Genomic DNA, 14,208 nt, shown 5'->3' on the forward strand with positions numbered 1-14,208 from the left:
AGAAAGTCAGAACCTAAGATTTAAATTCAAAAAGTCCCTGGAAGGATTTTAAAGGCTTGATTAGAAAGAAACAAAAATCCTGAATTCAGTCTAGAGCCCTTCCTTTCCCATATCTCATAAATGAATCATCAGCAAATCCTCTACGGTCTAAATTAAAAATATATCCAAACTCTGACATTTCTCTTACCACCTCCACTGCTCCCATGCTTGTCTCAACTAGTATCATGTCCCACCTCAACTACTGAATGACAAGTTATTTACCCTCCATCCTATCACCCAGAGTGATCCTATTAAAGAAATAGATCTGATGTCACTCCTTTGCTCAAAACCTCAAAGACTTTTTATTTGACTCAGAAGGCAGACCTAAGCCCTTACATGAAAAGCCCTAAAAGATCTGCCCCACCGCTGACTCCTACTCTTATCTTATCTCCCTCTCATGCCCTCTACCTCTACCTTGCTCATTCCACCCCAGTCCAGCTGCCCCCTTGCTCTTCTTCAGATTTACCAGGTGAGCTCCTGGCTCAGAGCCTGCTGTTCCCTCTGCCAAAATCATTCTTCTCCTGGTTTCTTCTTGCATTAACTAATTAATAATTGAGTAGTTAATGGAAGAAGGGAGACCAGTTAAGAAGCATTTCAAGCAATATAAGTCAGATGATAACAGTCAAAATTAAGAACAAAATAGATTAAAATAGGAAAAAAAATTAGGTATAAGATAAGCACTGTTTGGTGATCTCTTGAATGTGGAAAGTGACTAAGAGGGAGCAGGTGCAGCTAATCCCTAGGTCTCCAACTTAGAATACAAGGTAGATAGCAGTGACATTCACCAATTTTAGAAACAGTGCAGAGTAAGTGTAGTGCTGGGGAGAAAATTCAGTTTTGAACTGAACTGTTATATTTAAGGAGGTTTTAAAACATCCATAAGATGTCTGGTGATAATTGGCAGTAATGGCATGGAACTCAAAAACAGAGGTCTGGGCTAAAGATCTATCCTAGAAAATATTATCCTATAGAACGTTTCCTAAACCATGACATAAAGTATGATTACTCAGGAAGAATGCTTCGTAGGAGAAGACAACTGTGGACCAAACCTTTGTTACTAAGATATCTGAAATCTTATTTAAAAGGACACAAAATTGTCTAAAAGTCCTTTATATACATATCATGTGCACCTGAATTTGCAGTTACCCTGTCACTGTTTTCCTCCATTCTTTCAGATAATGGAAATTATTCCCAATGGCTCTATTAATCCACAGCCCTATAATGGTTGTAAGTATGTGTCAATAGCAAAGATTAATTACTACAGTAGCCTTATATAAATTTGATATATTAATGTAAGACTTACTTTCAAGTTAAAATTAAATCAACAATTATTTTATTGCACACTTACTAAAGTCCTACCTCTCAGTATATGTTGATCCCCTTTGCTTCCCCCAAGTGAAGTCAGAAGAGACAGAAGTCCCAAAGCTTTCCTATCTCCTGTAGTGTGAGGGAGGAGGTGTATATGAAAGGAAGAGCATGTGCTTTGATTCAAACAAACCTAGTTTCAGTTTTCAGCTCTGCCATTCCTGAGTAATTTTTAGTTATTTACTCTCTGACCCTCAGTTCTCCTATGTTCAAAACAGGGTTCATAATACCTGCTTTACAACTGTGAAGATTGGCAATATACATGTACAATGCCTGACACTTACACTCTCATGATAAAAGTATGGAATACATTTTCCAACATTAACATAACGTTTTCAAGTCAATAAAAGAGAGCAAAGAGAGGGGGAAGATGGTTAAACATGTTACAACTGAATTATCTGTTTTGCTGTTTAAATGCAAGCACTAAAAATCTCACTAATCAGGAACAAGCTTTGAAAGCAAAGTATTTTCTTGCACAGATTTCCATTGCATTGAGTAAAAATTCAGTGTTTACAAACATGTTTTCTCTACTAGTTTACAAAGTAAATATTGTGCACAATTTAGACTGTGTTGGCCTAAGCTTTGTAACCAGCCACATGCAGAGGGGTTCAATGACAAGGTTCACTATCAACAAGAAAGATATTTCTTCAGCTGTTTCTACAGGGTGGAACAACCCATTCTTATGCAATTAATTATGGCTTGTGAGATTAGATGACTTGAGCTCCACACCCTTTATTTATTGAGTCATATGTTTCATGGTGCTTTTTAGTCATTGAGTTTAACGTGTTTTCCTTGAACTGAAGCAAAGTTGGTGCTAAAGCCATTCCCATGGGAGGCTCATCCAAGCTAAAGCATATGCTGACTTGAGCCTTTGGCTTTTCTTTTCAGCCTCCAACCTACTCCTAATCTTTCAGTACTTCTCCCTCCACACTCACAAATCTTAACACATTAGTTCATCTCTGGTTGAGGAGAAGGGTCAATCCATTGGTCCAAAATCCATTAGGTTTTTGGGTTTACCCTAGACTCCAAACCTGTCTCCTTTTGGCTCTGCCACTACTCAGCAGCCACTAACATTTTCTGAAATCACAAATGCCAAACTCTGAATTTGTGATCGCATGTCATTGGTACAGTGACCACCTAAGGTAGAAGATGAGTAAATGGAGTCTCAAAAATCAGCAAATGTCAAAGTGCCAATTTTCTCCAACTTGAAGTTTACCACAGTAGTGGTTTCCAAATACTGGACTCTGGACCAGCATCAGTGACAGTCAGTTTTCACCAGTATAGCAAAATGAACAAAGGAAGAGCAATAGAGTAAACAGGTATCATAAGGCTAAAGCCAAGTTATTTATTTTCTGATAGCCTGAGATTACGTCCTTCCTACTTCTAGGTACTTCAGTGTCCTTTCTTTAAATGATAAGGTTTGAGCATGGTTATTTTTTTTAACATGTTTATCCACCAGAATTGAAGGTTGGCAAGTCTAGGTCTGCCTCCAATAATCTTTTGAAATGTTACTGGTCCCAGAACCACAGAATACAATGTGCAGGTGGTACATTGCAAAATAGCAGGAAGTGCCCTTCTGTAGGTTTCTGAGTTATGCAGAGCCCAAACAAGATCAGGCAACCCTGAAATGAAACCTAAATGTCTGGGAATCACTGACCCTCAGAGCATTCTTTTCACACTTATACCAGAATGTTGGCAAAACAAATAGGAAAAATGAAAGACTATATTCTGGCTAAATGTAACTGCTTTTCAGCTCTGTTAAGTCTTTTAAATCTGACACATGCTTATAAGTTAACACATGCAACAAGTATTTATAAATATCATAAGTATTTATCACCTATTTATGCCAGGCAACCTGCAAAGTGTCTGAAACATAAGCATGCACACTATCTCTTCCCTCCAAAGGCACACAGCCTAGTGGTAACCTATTTAACTAGAAATATATTTCATAACATAACTTCATTGATCTTCAAAATGGCTTGTGAGGCAGATACTATTAATTCCATTTGTCAGACTAGGAAACTCTCAGATTAATGACAGTGTGATCTCCAAGCACACAAGGGATAAAACAGAAATTCACACTTAGCCCTTCTGGTTACCTCCCTCGTGCAAGTATATGTGGTTGTGGGTAGGTGAAGAAGATAGCATCTGGACTATATACTCAATATAATACCATGTACTCTATTAGTACAAATCTTTTGACTCACACTGAAGTTGACAAATTCATGGGGGAAAAATGATAAATCATGCAAATCTGCTGCTGGTATAGTTCTTCATTTCAGGGGCTTGCTACTCTTTATGGATCTCAACACTTATCCTCTGTTCACACCCCACTTTTAATAATATGGAGAATATGACAGTGAGGAATGCTACTGTTCTGACTCCCTTTCCCCCACTCCCCACCCAAAATGATTAATCTTCTATACACCACTGGGATGGTGCCCAGTTATGGGAGGTTACTACAGTAAGTGTCCAACATAGGGTCTTAGAAAAACTTACAGCAAAACAGAACAATTAGCTGTTATTCTTGAGAACTTCATCAACTGACAGAAGAAGGGAAAGTAAGTGCAAAGCATAGGTCAGATTTACTTATTTTTCTATCAACTACCAAAATGTCAACAGTTCTGTGCTGAAAGAAATTTGAAAGAAAAATTATTAAGGAGAATGTTAGTTCAGGTTCATTTCCAGGATTATGTTCTGATCAATAATCACTGCAGTTTCCTATAAATAGAACCACATATAGGCTAAAAGACTTGGGGAGGCAATAATGATCATGAGAACTGAAATCATGGCTTCTCTAAGTGAAAGAATTAGTCTTTGATCATTTTCTCTTGTTCTAAGGCCAGCACGGGTACCATCAGCCTCAAGATTCCTGAATCCCTATGTAGTGGGTTTCGTTGTTGTGGCAGGAGTGGTAATCCTGGCAGTGACCATAGCTCTACTCATCCACTTTTTAGCCTTTGGTAAGTACTAGAAGACTAAAAGTACCACTTTTTAGACCAAATAACTAAATACACCTTCAGATGACAAGTCTGTCATTCTTTTATTGCCACTTTTATTTTCTAATATAACCTAATTGAGGGTCTTCTATATCTCTAAATACATGTTTCTGTCTATATATTCCCTCAATCAGTACTTTTCTCTTCTCTGTCTCTTTTGTTTTTTTTTTAAATAAACATTATTACCCAGGCAAGAATTACTCTAGCCAAATGAAAAACGTCTCTTGATTCTTTTCTGACATTAGAATTTACTTACTGTGTTTTTTCACTTAATATCATGATTTCCTTCTTCATATAATAACCTGATAAAACTGTAGAAGTGAAATATTGCAAAGAACTTTAAGTTTCAACACCTAAAAATTGGATGTACCTAGTTATTTGTTAATTCATGATCTATTTCCTGATAAAACAGTCTTAGTTAAGAGAACAGTTATGAAAGATAAGGGAAAAAAACAAATTTTTAAAAAGATCTGTTCTTTTACTTTTCTCTATTATAACAAAAATATAGATCATATGGACAAGAAACAATATAAAGAACACATATACCCTGCTCATTCATAAACAATGCTCCTTAATATTTCAGTGAACATCCCTTTCAGATGTTTTAACGTAAATATGTTAAATTTCACTAGATAACATAGGCTATAATCTGATTTTATCACTTATAAATGCACTTTGAGGTTATTTTATTTCAGCTACAATTGTGCTAAGTCATTTAAATCATATGTGTGGGTGTAGGTATGTGGGTATCCATGAATATGGAGAGAAAGAGAGAACATAACTTATTGTATGTTCTATTGTAAATGGGCAAAAATGCTTATTTGAGAGTTGAAAAACTCCTAGCGGCACAATAAAATTACCAACATTAGAAAAAACAGTAATGAGGAATAATATTTCTCAGCCAATCTAATTACAAAGTTGTTGCTACATTTTGCTATCAAATCACCCAGAGTCAACTATGTCTTAGGTGAACTACAGAGGCAGGAAAAAGAAATCTCAAGTTTCCAATTAAATTAATGAATTTTCACTTTTGATGGTACTATATTGTCACACAAACAGAACCTAGGTTAATCCTCTTCAGAGGGTGACCATTTACAGCCCTTCAAAGACTTGTCCTTCCACTACAAAGGAATACATTACCCTTCCACCAGGATCTCCAACTTTTTCTCCTGATTGAAGTATTTCTCTGCATTAGTTATCGCATATGAATGATCAAAAGAAAGCAGGGATTTTCCTGAGACAGATTAGGTTATGCCCTTGTTCATAATGTTTCTAAGATGTATACAGTGTGTTTTGGGAGTCTTTATTTTCCTCACACAGCTGAATATGTCCTCTGGAAGACTTTTTTTGATGAAAACAATTCACACTGGACAACCAATTAGATATCCTGTTCAAAGGCTTATTTTCTAGTTTTAGTCTAAAAAACTAATGACAAGTCAATAATACCCCTAAAATGATTATTATTTGAAATAATTTTAAAAACTATTCAGAATTATTTTGGGTATTCATTAGGGATAAATGAATAATAGCATATTATAGACATTCATTAATATTTCTTGAATAAATCTGCAATCACAAATCTCCCAAAAATATAGTAAAAATGAAAATTATGATACTTCTGAGCAGTTTGATTTCACAAATGATGCTGCTCTGATTTTCCTACATCTTTAAATTTTCAGCTTTGGGGCGCCTGGGTGGCGCAGTCGGTTAAGCATCCGACTTCAGCCAGGTCACGATCTCACGGTCCGTGAGTTCGAGCCCCGCGTCGGGCTCTGGGCTGATGGCTCGGAGCCTGGAGCCTGTTTCCGATTCTGTGTCTCCCTCTCTCTCTGCCCCTCCCCCGTTCATGCTCTGTCTCTGTCTGTCCCATAAATAAATAAAAACGTTGAAAAAAATTTTTTAATTTTCAGCTTTGTCAATTTAAAAAAGAGAGAGATGAATAATTTTATTATAGTTACATTTATAGTAAGTTTGGAGTTTTAAGAGAAGCAACTTTTTTTAAATTGTGTAAGATAGCCTCCCATAATCCTGAATAAACTAAAGATTACTTAGCAGTGAGATTGATTCTGCCTTTTCTTTGTTTTACAGATCAAAAGTCTTATTTTTATCATAGCAGCTTTCAAATCCTAAATGTCAAATACAGTAATCAGTTAAATTCACCAGCTACACAGGAATATAGGGATTTGAGTGGAAGAATTGAATCTATGGTAAGTTAATATTTCTCTTTGCTCTTTATCCCATCATCAAACAAATTTGATAATAAATCTGATATTTTGTGATATATCTGTAATTGCTAGATGCTCTATATTGTTTTCTTCCCTGAATACTGAAAGATATGTTTCTTTGTGATTTTTCCAAGTTAATTTGCTAGTATACTGGTTCTTTACATTTTTTAAGTCATAAGTGGAAAGTGTTAGAAGAGTCTTGAATAAATTAATATTTTATATGATTATGACTTCAAAGGCTGGAAGTCTATTGTTTGTGCAACTTGAGCATTTATTACTGCTCTCCTTGAGATTGCCTTTCTAAATCCTTTTCATTTTGCCTTCTTTCCTTTTTCTTATCCAACTAAACACACAGGTAGCAGGTGTTAAAAGATATGTTTGCATGTCCATAATAACATAGGTTAAACAACACCCTACTTTGGCTCAATGATACACATAGAAAATATGCAAAGCAAGCTCGGGCTTTCAGTTGAAGAGGCCTGCCAGGAAACCTCACAAGTGGGCCCTTTGCATTCATTTATGACCATGGACCAGTGTGCGACCTTTCACCCAGAGAGTCAGAGTTGACCAATGTCAAGGTTACTTACTTACCCTTCCTTTTAAAGAGTCCTAAGAATATAAATTAATCCAGTTGCTCTAAAACTTAAACATTAACAAAATCACCTGGCAGGCTTTTCAAAACACAAATTTCTGAGCCGTGATGTGAGAGTCTCTGATTCAATAGGTCTGGGGTAAACTGAAGAATTTCCTTTTCTAAGTTCCCAGGTGATACTGATGCTAATGGTCCAAGGACCACAATTTGGGAACCACTAAGTTAATCTAATGAGGACTCTCATGGCTGGAGGACTGAATCACTGGCTTGTCTAACACATTTTTCCCGAGAGGCAAACCTCACTAGAAGCCAACTTATGGGACAACTGCTTAGTTAGCATGGGATTAGAGCAAAGGAAGTTAGGTATATCATTTAAATGTTTAATGAGATCAGAATAACAGCTGAATCAGTGATTTGGGAGGAGAATCTATGAAGATCCTAAGATTTTCCTTGTTTTGAGAACCTTGAGAGTTTTGCAGAGTACTGGGCAGGCATTTTGTAAAATCCCATAACTGGGCTTTCTAAACTATTTCCTCATGCTTAGGGTGGAATTACAGGTTCAGGGGAGGACAACCATAGAGAAAGAGTATCATTTTCACTCCATCACATGAAGGGGGTTCATTAAATTGTCAACATGACTTATCACTGTCAACTTGATCACCCAGCTGAAGTAGTGTTTGTCAGGTTTCTACACTGTAAAGTTACTTCCTCTCTTTTCCATACCATACTCTTTGGACGAAAGACACTATGTGCAAGCCACACGTAAGGAGTAGAGGAGTGAAGCGTTAAGCATTGAATGTTTGAAGACTATTTAAAATTCTTCAGTCAATTCTCCCATGTATTTATCAACCAGTTGCTTATATCAATATAGTGGTCTCTGCATTTTTAAGATTAATTTTTATTTATTTATTTTTAACTGTACCTATTTTTTAAAATTTTTTAATGTTTATTTATTTTTGAGACAGAGAGAGACAGAGTGCAAGTGGGGGAGGGTCAGAGAGAGAGGGAGACACAAAATCTGAAACAGGCTCCAGGCTCTGAGCTGTCAGCACAGAGCCTGACGCGGGGCTCGAACCCACGAACCGTGAGATCATGGCCTGAGCCGAAGTCGGATGCTTAACAGACTGAGCCACCCAGGCTCCCCGAACTGTACCTGTTTTTTTTATTTTTTGTTTTTTTTAAATATAATTTATTATCAAATTGGTTTCCATACAACACCTAGTGCTCACCCCAACAAGTGCCCTCCTCCACTCCCAATGTTTATAGCAGCACTTTCAACAACAGCCTAAATGTCCATCAACTGACAAATGGATAAACAAGATGTGGTTTATATATACAATAAGATTAATTTTTAGGCTGCACTCCAGAAGTGCTCCAGTTTAAGTTTTCACCAGCAGCACATAAGTATGCACAAGTATGCTTATTTCCCCACAGCATTAACCCTCAACGATGTAAATCATTTTAATTGTTGCTAATTTAGTAGGTGAGAAGTGATATCTCACTATTATTTGGATTTTCATTTCTTTGATTACTAAGATTTAATCTGTTTTCATATAGTAATAGGTCATTTTTATGACTTCATTTGTCAATTGCCTGATCATGACTTTGCCCATGTTCTTACTGGAGCATTTGTCTATTCTATATGGATTCAAAAAAAACAAAAAAACAAAAAAAAATACCACTTATCCTTATTAGCATATTAAAGTTTGCCTGTCATTCACATTGCATATATTTCTCTAATAATGTGATTTGACTCTCAATCCTATTTATGATGTAGGGATTTTTTAATGTTAAACATTTAATTTTTTTATATATTTCATATGTATTTTATATATTTCATATATATTTTATATGTTTATAGAGCTAAATTATCAATCCCTTTTATGATTTCTCATTTTGTGTCATATTAAAAATGGCTTTATTCATTCTAAATGCTCTTTAAAATATTAACCCTAATTTTCTTTTTATAATTTTATTATTTCAGTTTTTAGTACCAAGCTATTGAGAGTACTGTGGTTTTATAATATATTTAAACACCTGGCAGGAAAAGATTTCACTTGAAATTCTTCTGATGTATGATTTCCATAATCTCATTTATTTATCCTTCTGTAAAACCACTTTGAACATTTAAAACATTGTATGAATGATACTCTAATAAGGTGCTAATCTATAGCTTACAAAGCACTTTCACATGTATTATACAGTCATATAAATTGACAAATAATTTTTATAGATGCATAAAATAAAGGTTGTGAGTTTAGGAAACATGTCAAAGACCATTCAACTGGAGTGTAGTAGAACCAGAATTCAAACCAAGGTCTCCTGACTCCAAACCCAAGTATCATACCATTTCCCAATGGTAACATGAGTATCATCATTGTCCTTGTCCCACAGACAACATTGTTTTCCTTCATGAGCAATAGAATAGTCTCAGAAACTTCTATGAGGCAATTCATCTCTCTTTTCTAGCTCTCAGTTTACTCATCAGTGAAATAAAGTCATTGGACCAGATAATTTTCACAGTACATTCTAACTCAAAAAGCCTATGATTTTATGACTTTCATGCAATATATTCATTCATCTGTTTTTCCTATCCTGCCTCTCTGGCCACTCCTCTCTGTCTCTACAGGCTCACCTTCCTTTATACTGTCATTAAATTTTGAAATTCCCCAAGGCTTTGACTTATGCTCTCCTCTTTTCTCACACTGGTTTTTTTCTATCCTTAGATGTTCTCTTTGATGAGTGTTACTTCAACCAACACTTGTACACTAATGACTCATTCTGTCTCCAGCCCAGACTTTTCTTCTGTACTTCAGATCTGTTCACCACACTGCCAGCCTAATGTCTCCACTTGGCTGTTTTTTTATTAATCTTAAATTTATTCTGCCCCAAATCAAACTCATGATTTCCCCAGAGCATCCTAGCCTCCTTCCAATAATCCTGTCCCCATTAACAACATTTATTCAGTTTTCCAAACCCAAACCCTGGAATTCATCTTTGAATTACTGCCCTCTATCATTCCAAATACCCAATCCATTACCAACCTTGCAGGTTTTATCTTCTTTATTTCCCTCAAATCCATTCATTTCTCTTCATACCTACTAACGCCATGTCCATCCAAACCATCACCTCTACTCTGAACTACTAAAACAGCATTAACTGATTTGCATTTCTTCCCTAAAACTAAATATCCATAGGCAGCAAAAGAAATTATTCTCAAATTGCAAATCTGATTATATTATCCTTTTGTTTAAAACACTTCAGCAACTTCCCATTATTTATGATAAAGACCACTAACAAGACATGCATGGTCTGGCCATTCTGGCTCCCTAGCCTCCTTGCTCTCTATGCTACAGCTGCACTGGCCTTCTTTCATTCCTGAAACACACCTGTGTGTTCCCACCTCAGGACTTTGCATGTGCCATTCACTTCACTTGTGAGGCTTTTTCCTTCCTCTTCAACTAGCTAACTTTGATTCTTCCTAACAATCTCAACTCCACCAGCATTTCCTCCAAGAAACCTCTCTAATATTGACTGGATCAAATTCCTCTACTGTATTTCTGTACTTATCAGTTGTAATTTTACTTAAATGTGGATGATAACTTGATTGGTGCTTGTCTGCTGCCATTAAATGTAAGCTCCATAATGGCAAGGACTGTTTATTTTCTCTCACCATTGTACCCAGTGCGTTATAGAAGGGGTTTGCAGCAAAAAAGTTACTGAAAAACTGTTGTTGAGTGAGTGAAAAAAATGAATAAGGCCATCTAGAAATATTGAAAGCACCAGTTTGCAAAATATATATATCAAAACCATGAGCGCATTCTGACTAAATGGGATGGGTCTCTGTCAATAAAACAAAAGATTTCAGTCAGGATTCATACCTGGGATCAACTGAACTGTTGAAACTCCCCTTTGTTATCAGGTGTGATAATGCAATAAATTCTGCAAACAATTGCCACTTTTTCCAAAATATATCTAGTTATAGTCCCATGAACAAACTAGTTCATAGGAAGAGAAAGAAAACAATACCCATTTGAGATTAATTTTATCATATCACTTAAACCATCAGGGCTTCTGGGTAAAATTCATTTCAGTTACATCCATTTAACAAGCATTAATTATTGGGGTGCCTGGGTGGCTCAGTCGGCTAAGCGTCTGTCTCTTGATTTCAGCTCAGGTCATGATTTCATAGTTCATGAGATTGAGCCCAAAGATGGACCCTATGCTAACAGCACAGAGCCTGCTTGGGATTCTCTCTCCCTCTCTTTGCCCTTCCCCTGCTTATGCACAGGCCCTCTCTCTTAAAATAAATAAGTAAGCTTAAAAAAAAAAAAGCATTGATCATTACTTAATGCCAAAAAAAACCCCAATTTGATAACATACTTGACAATGAAATGTTCTTTGAATGAATAAATAAAAGATGCATTCTATCTGTTGGTTCCTGTGCCAAGTCTTAGGGATACAAAATAAAGACATCATTGTAGTCAGAGGCTCACAGTGGTCTCCAAAATGGGGTTGTGCATTCCAGGGAGGGATTCACAGTAATTAATCGTGAATACTCAAATACTTGGATATCACTCTATATGTTTTCTTCTCATAAAGAGTATTTTTTAGAAGGAAGTGTTTTGTTACTATTTAATAAATGGATTGGCATTGGTACCTTGTTTGGTTTTATGTCAGCTGGTCCCACACAATGTTTGTAAAGGTATCTTGAGGGAAGAGGGGAAGGGCAGTAACACTTTTACTTGCTCTGAGTAGATTTCAACAATGTGCAGTTTCAACTGGATTTAAAGATTTTATTATCTAGTTCTAAAACTAAACAAAGTCTCCCCAAAATCACTAAAGGAACTGAGAAGAATCCTGCAAAACACAAATTTTAAAACCACAATTCGGAGATAACTCTAATATGCCAAGGACAGTAATGACCAAGTAAAGGAAGAGTAAGGTAATAACAGAACTGACACTTCACTGCTACTGACTAAAGGAAATTTACCAAGTGAAGCAAAAAACAGTATCTTTCTTAGAAGATATTTAATACACACAAACACACATACATACCCTGTCTCTTCAAAGTGTAAGAAATTAGGTGCTTTTTAAATAAAGTTCATACCATGGAGAGAAGACTTTGAAAATATGTTTAGCAACGGGTCCATCATGAGGTGTTTGGATTTTCTTGTGTTTTACTGAAAATGTTGCATCTTACCTATAAAAGTGCTTAGACATTCACACATAAAAACTGGGGGGAAAAGATTAACTATCATGTTTGGTTGATTTTGAACATACTTCTTTTAATGTTTTTTAAATGTTTATTTATTTTTGAGAGAGAGAGAGCACAAGCACGAAAGGGGCAGAGAGAGGGGGATAGAGTATCTGAAGTGGGTCTGCATTGTCAGCACAGAACCCAAGGTGGGGCTCAAACCCACAAACCTTGAGATCATGACCTGAGCTGAAATCATACGCCTAACCGACTGAGTCACCCAGGTGCCCCTAAACACACTTCTTTAAAAAAAACATATAAAATGAAACACATTCCATTTGGTTTGCAAGGATAACCAATTGAAATCAGGGAAGATGGAAAGTCACATGTTAAATTTCAACAAAACCTTTGCACAATGGTTGGGAGGGACTGACAACTTTGTGTCATGATTTATTAAATTCTGCCAATGAGGCACTTTATACATTTAGAGCCACATAATGGTGTGGAAATGTCTTCAGCATTCCAAACCAAGTATTTAAATTAAACTTAGAATCATAACTTTGAATCATTTTATCACAAAGTATTTCAAAAATTATAAATTCTATCCACATTACCAATGAAAATATTATTACTAAATATAAAGGGGATAAAATGACTAAATGTTTGCTCTGTTAATTTGGTCTTTTTAATTTCTAATTTCGTCAATGTTTTATAGTATATATTATTAGCAGTACAGTGTTACTGCATATATATAATTTATAAATAAATATACATGTTTGTGCTACTCATGCATAAAATATTTTATCCATAGGAATGCATAATCAAAAATTTTTGGAGACCACTATAATAATAGATCATATTGCCACATATTTTATCTTTTTCTTGAAAACTGAACTTTCCATATCTGGTTAAACAGAAAAGAAACTGATAACTGGAGGGTGGTTGAAATCACAAAAACAACATTATTTCCATTATTCAGCTCATGAATAATATAAACAAAACCATACCTATCAAGTAAGAAGACACTAAAAATAAGGTGATTTATCTTCATGGGTAGCTAATAAGATCTTTCTTCTCTAATGATGGAAATGTGTGATAACTGCAAACATTATGTAATTGGCTTACATTTTAATGGCTGGTCTATTAACAAATTTAATGATTCACTTTGTTAGAATTTAAATAATCCACATCTTACTTCAGTTCTTATCAACTATGAACATTACTGAGGTATGAGAATTCTAGACTATTCTAGAATACAAAGATAATACTGATACCCTCAATCAGTGAAGAAATATAAAATAGTACTCTGTTTTTCATTGTTTACTTGATTTTTGTCCAACACCCTTGGGAAGAGCCACCAAATCACACTAAGTACAACATCTGATGTTTAGATGCCTTCTAGTGAAGATGCATCCTATCCATTATCATGTTTGTATCATAAGTGAAGAAATAGGCACTGCATCAAAAGGCTGTTTCCCCAGACTAAATCAATCCTATGTGTTGAGATGAAATTGAACTAAAATTTCATTGAAATTTGAACTGAACTGAACTGAACTGAAAACTCCAGTCCCTATTCCTCATTAACTTAAGTCCTGTGTTGCAAGGTTGGGAGGAAGGAGAACAATTGGAAGCATAAAAACATTTTCCCCTTTCTTTCTATAGATTACTAAAACATTCCAAGAATCAAATTTAAGAAATCAATTCATCAGAGCTCATGTTGTCAAACTGAGGTAAGTGGAACTATATAAAAATATATATAAGCTTAGGGGCACCTGGGTGGCTCAGTTGGTT

The 14,208-nt window shown here is 35.6% G+C and overlaps 1 protein-coding gene across 1 annotated transcript in view; it reads left to right on the top strand.

Moving 5' to 3' along the window:
* LOC121040212 (transmembrane protease serine 11D) overlaps nt 1–14,208 on the top strand; it is a 52,014-nt gene that overhangs the window by 14,223 nt on the left and 23,583 nt on the right. The window contains exons 2-4 of the mRNA XM_040490648.1: nt 4,246–4,367; nt 6,492–6,610; nt 14,080–14,147. Of these exons, the coding sequence (XP_040346582.1) occupies nt 4,246–4,367; nt 6,492–6,610; nt 14,080–14,147 (309 nt within the window). The remainder of the gene's footprint in view (nt 1–4,245; nt 4,368–6,491; nt 6,611–14,079; nt 14,148–14,208) is intronic.

Source organism: Herpailurus yagouaroundi, unplaced genomic scaffold, assembly GCF_014898765.1.
Source record: "Herpailurus yagouaroundi ecotype Mexico unplaced genomic scaffold, PumYag 28, whole genome shotgun sequence".
Lineage (NCBI taxonomy): Eukaryota > Metazoa > Chordata > Mammalia > Carnivora > Felidae > Herpailurus > Herpailurus yagouaroundi.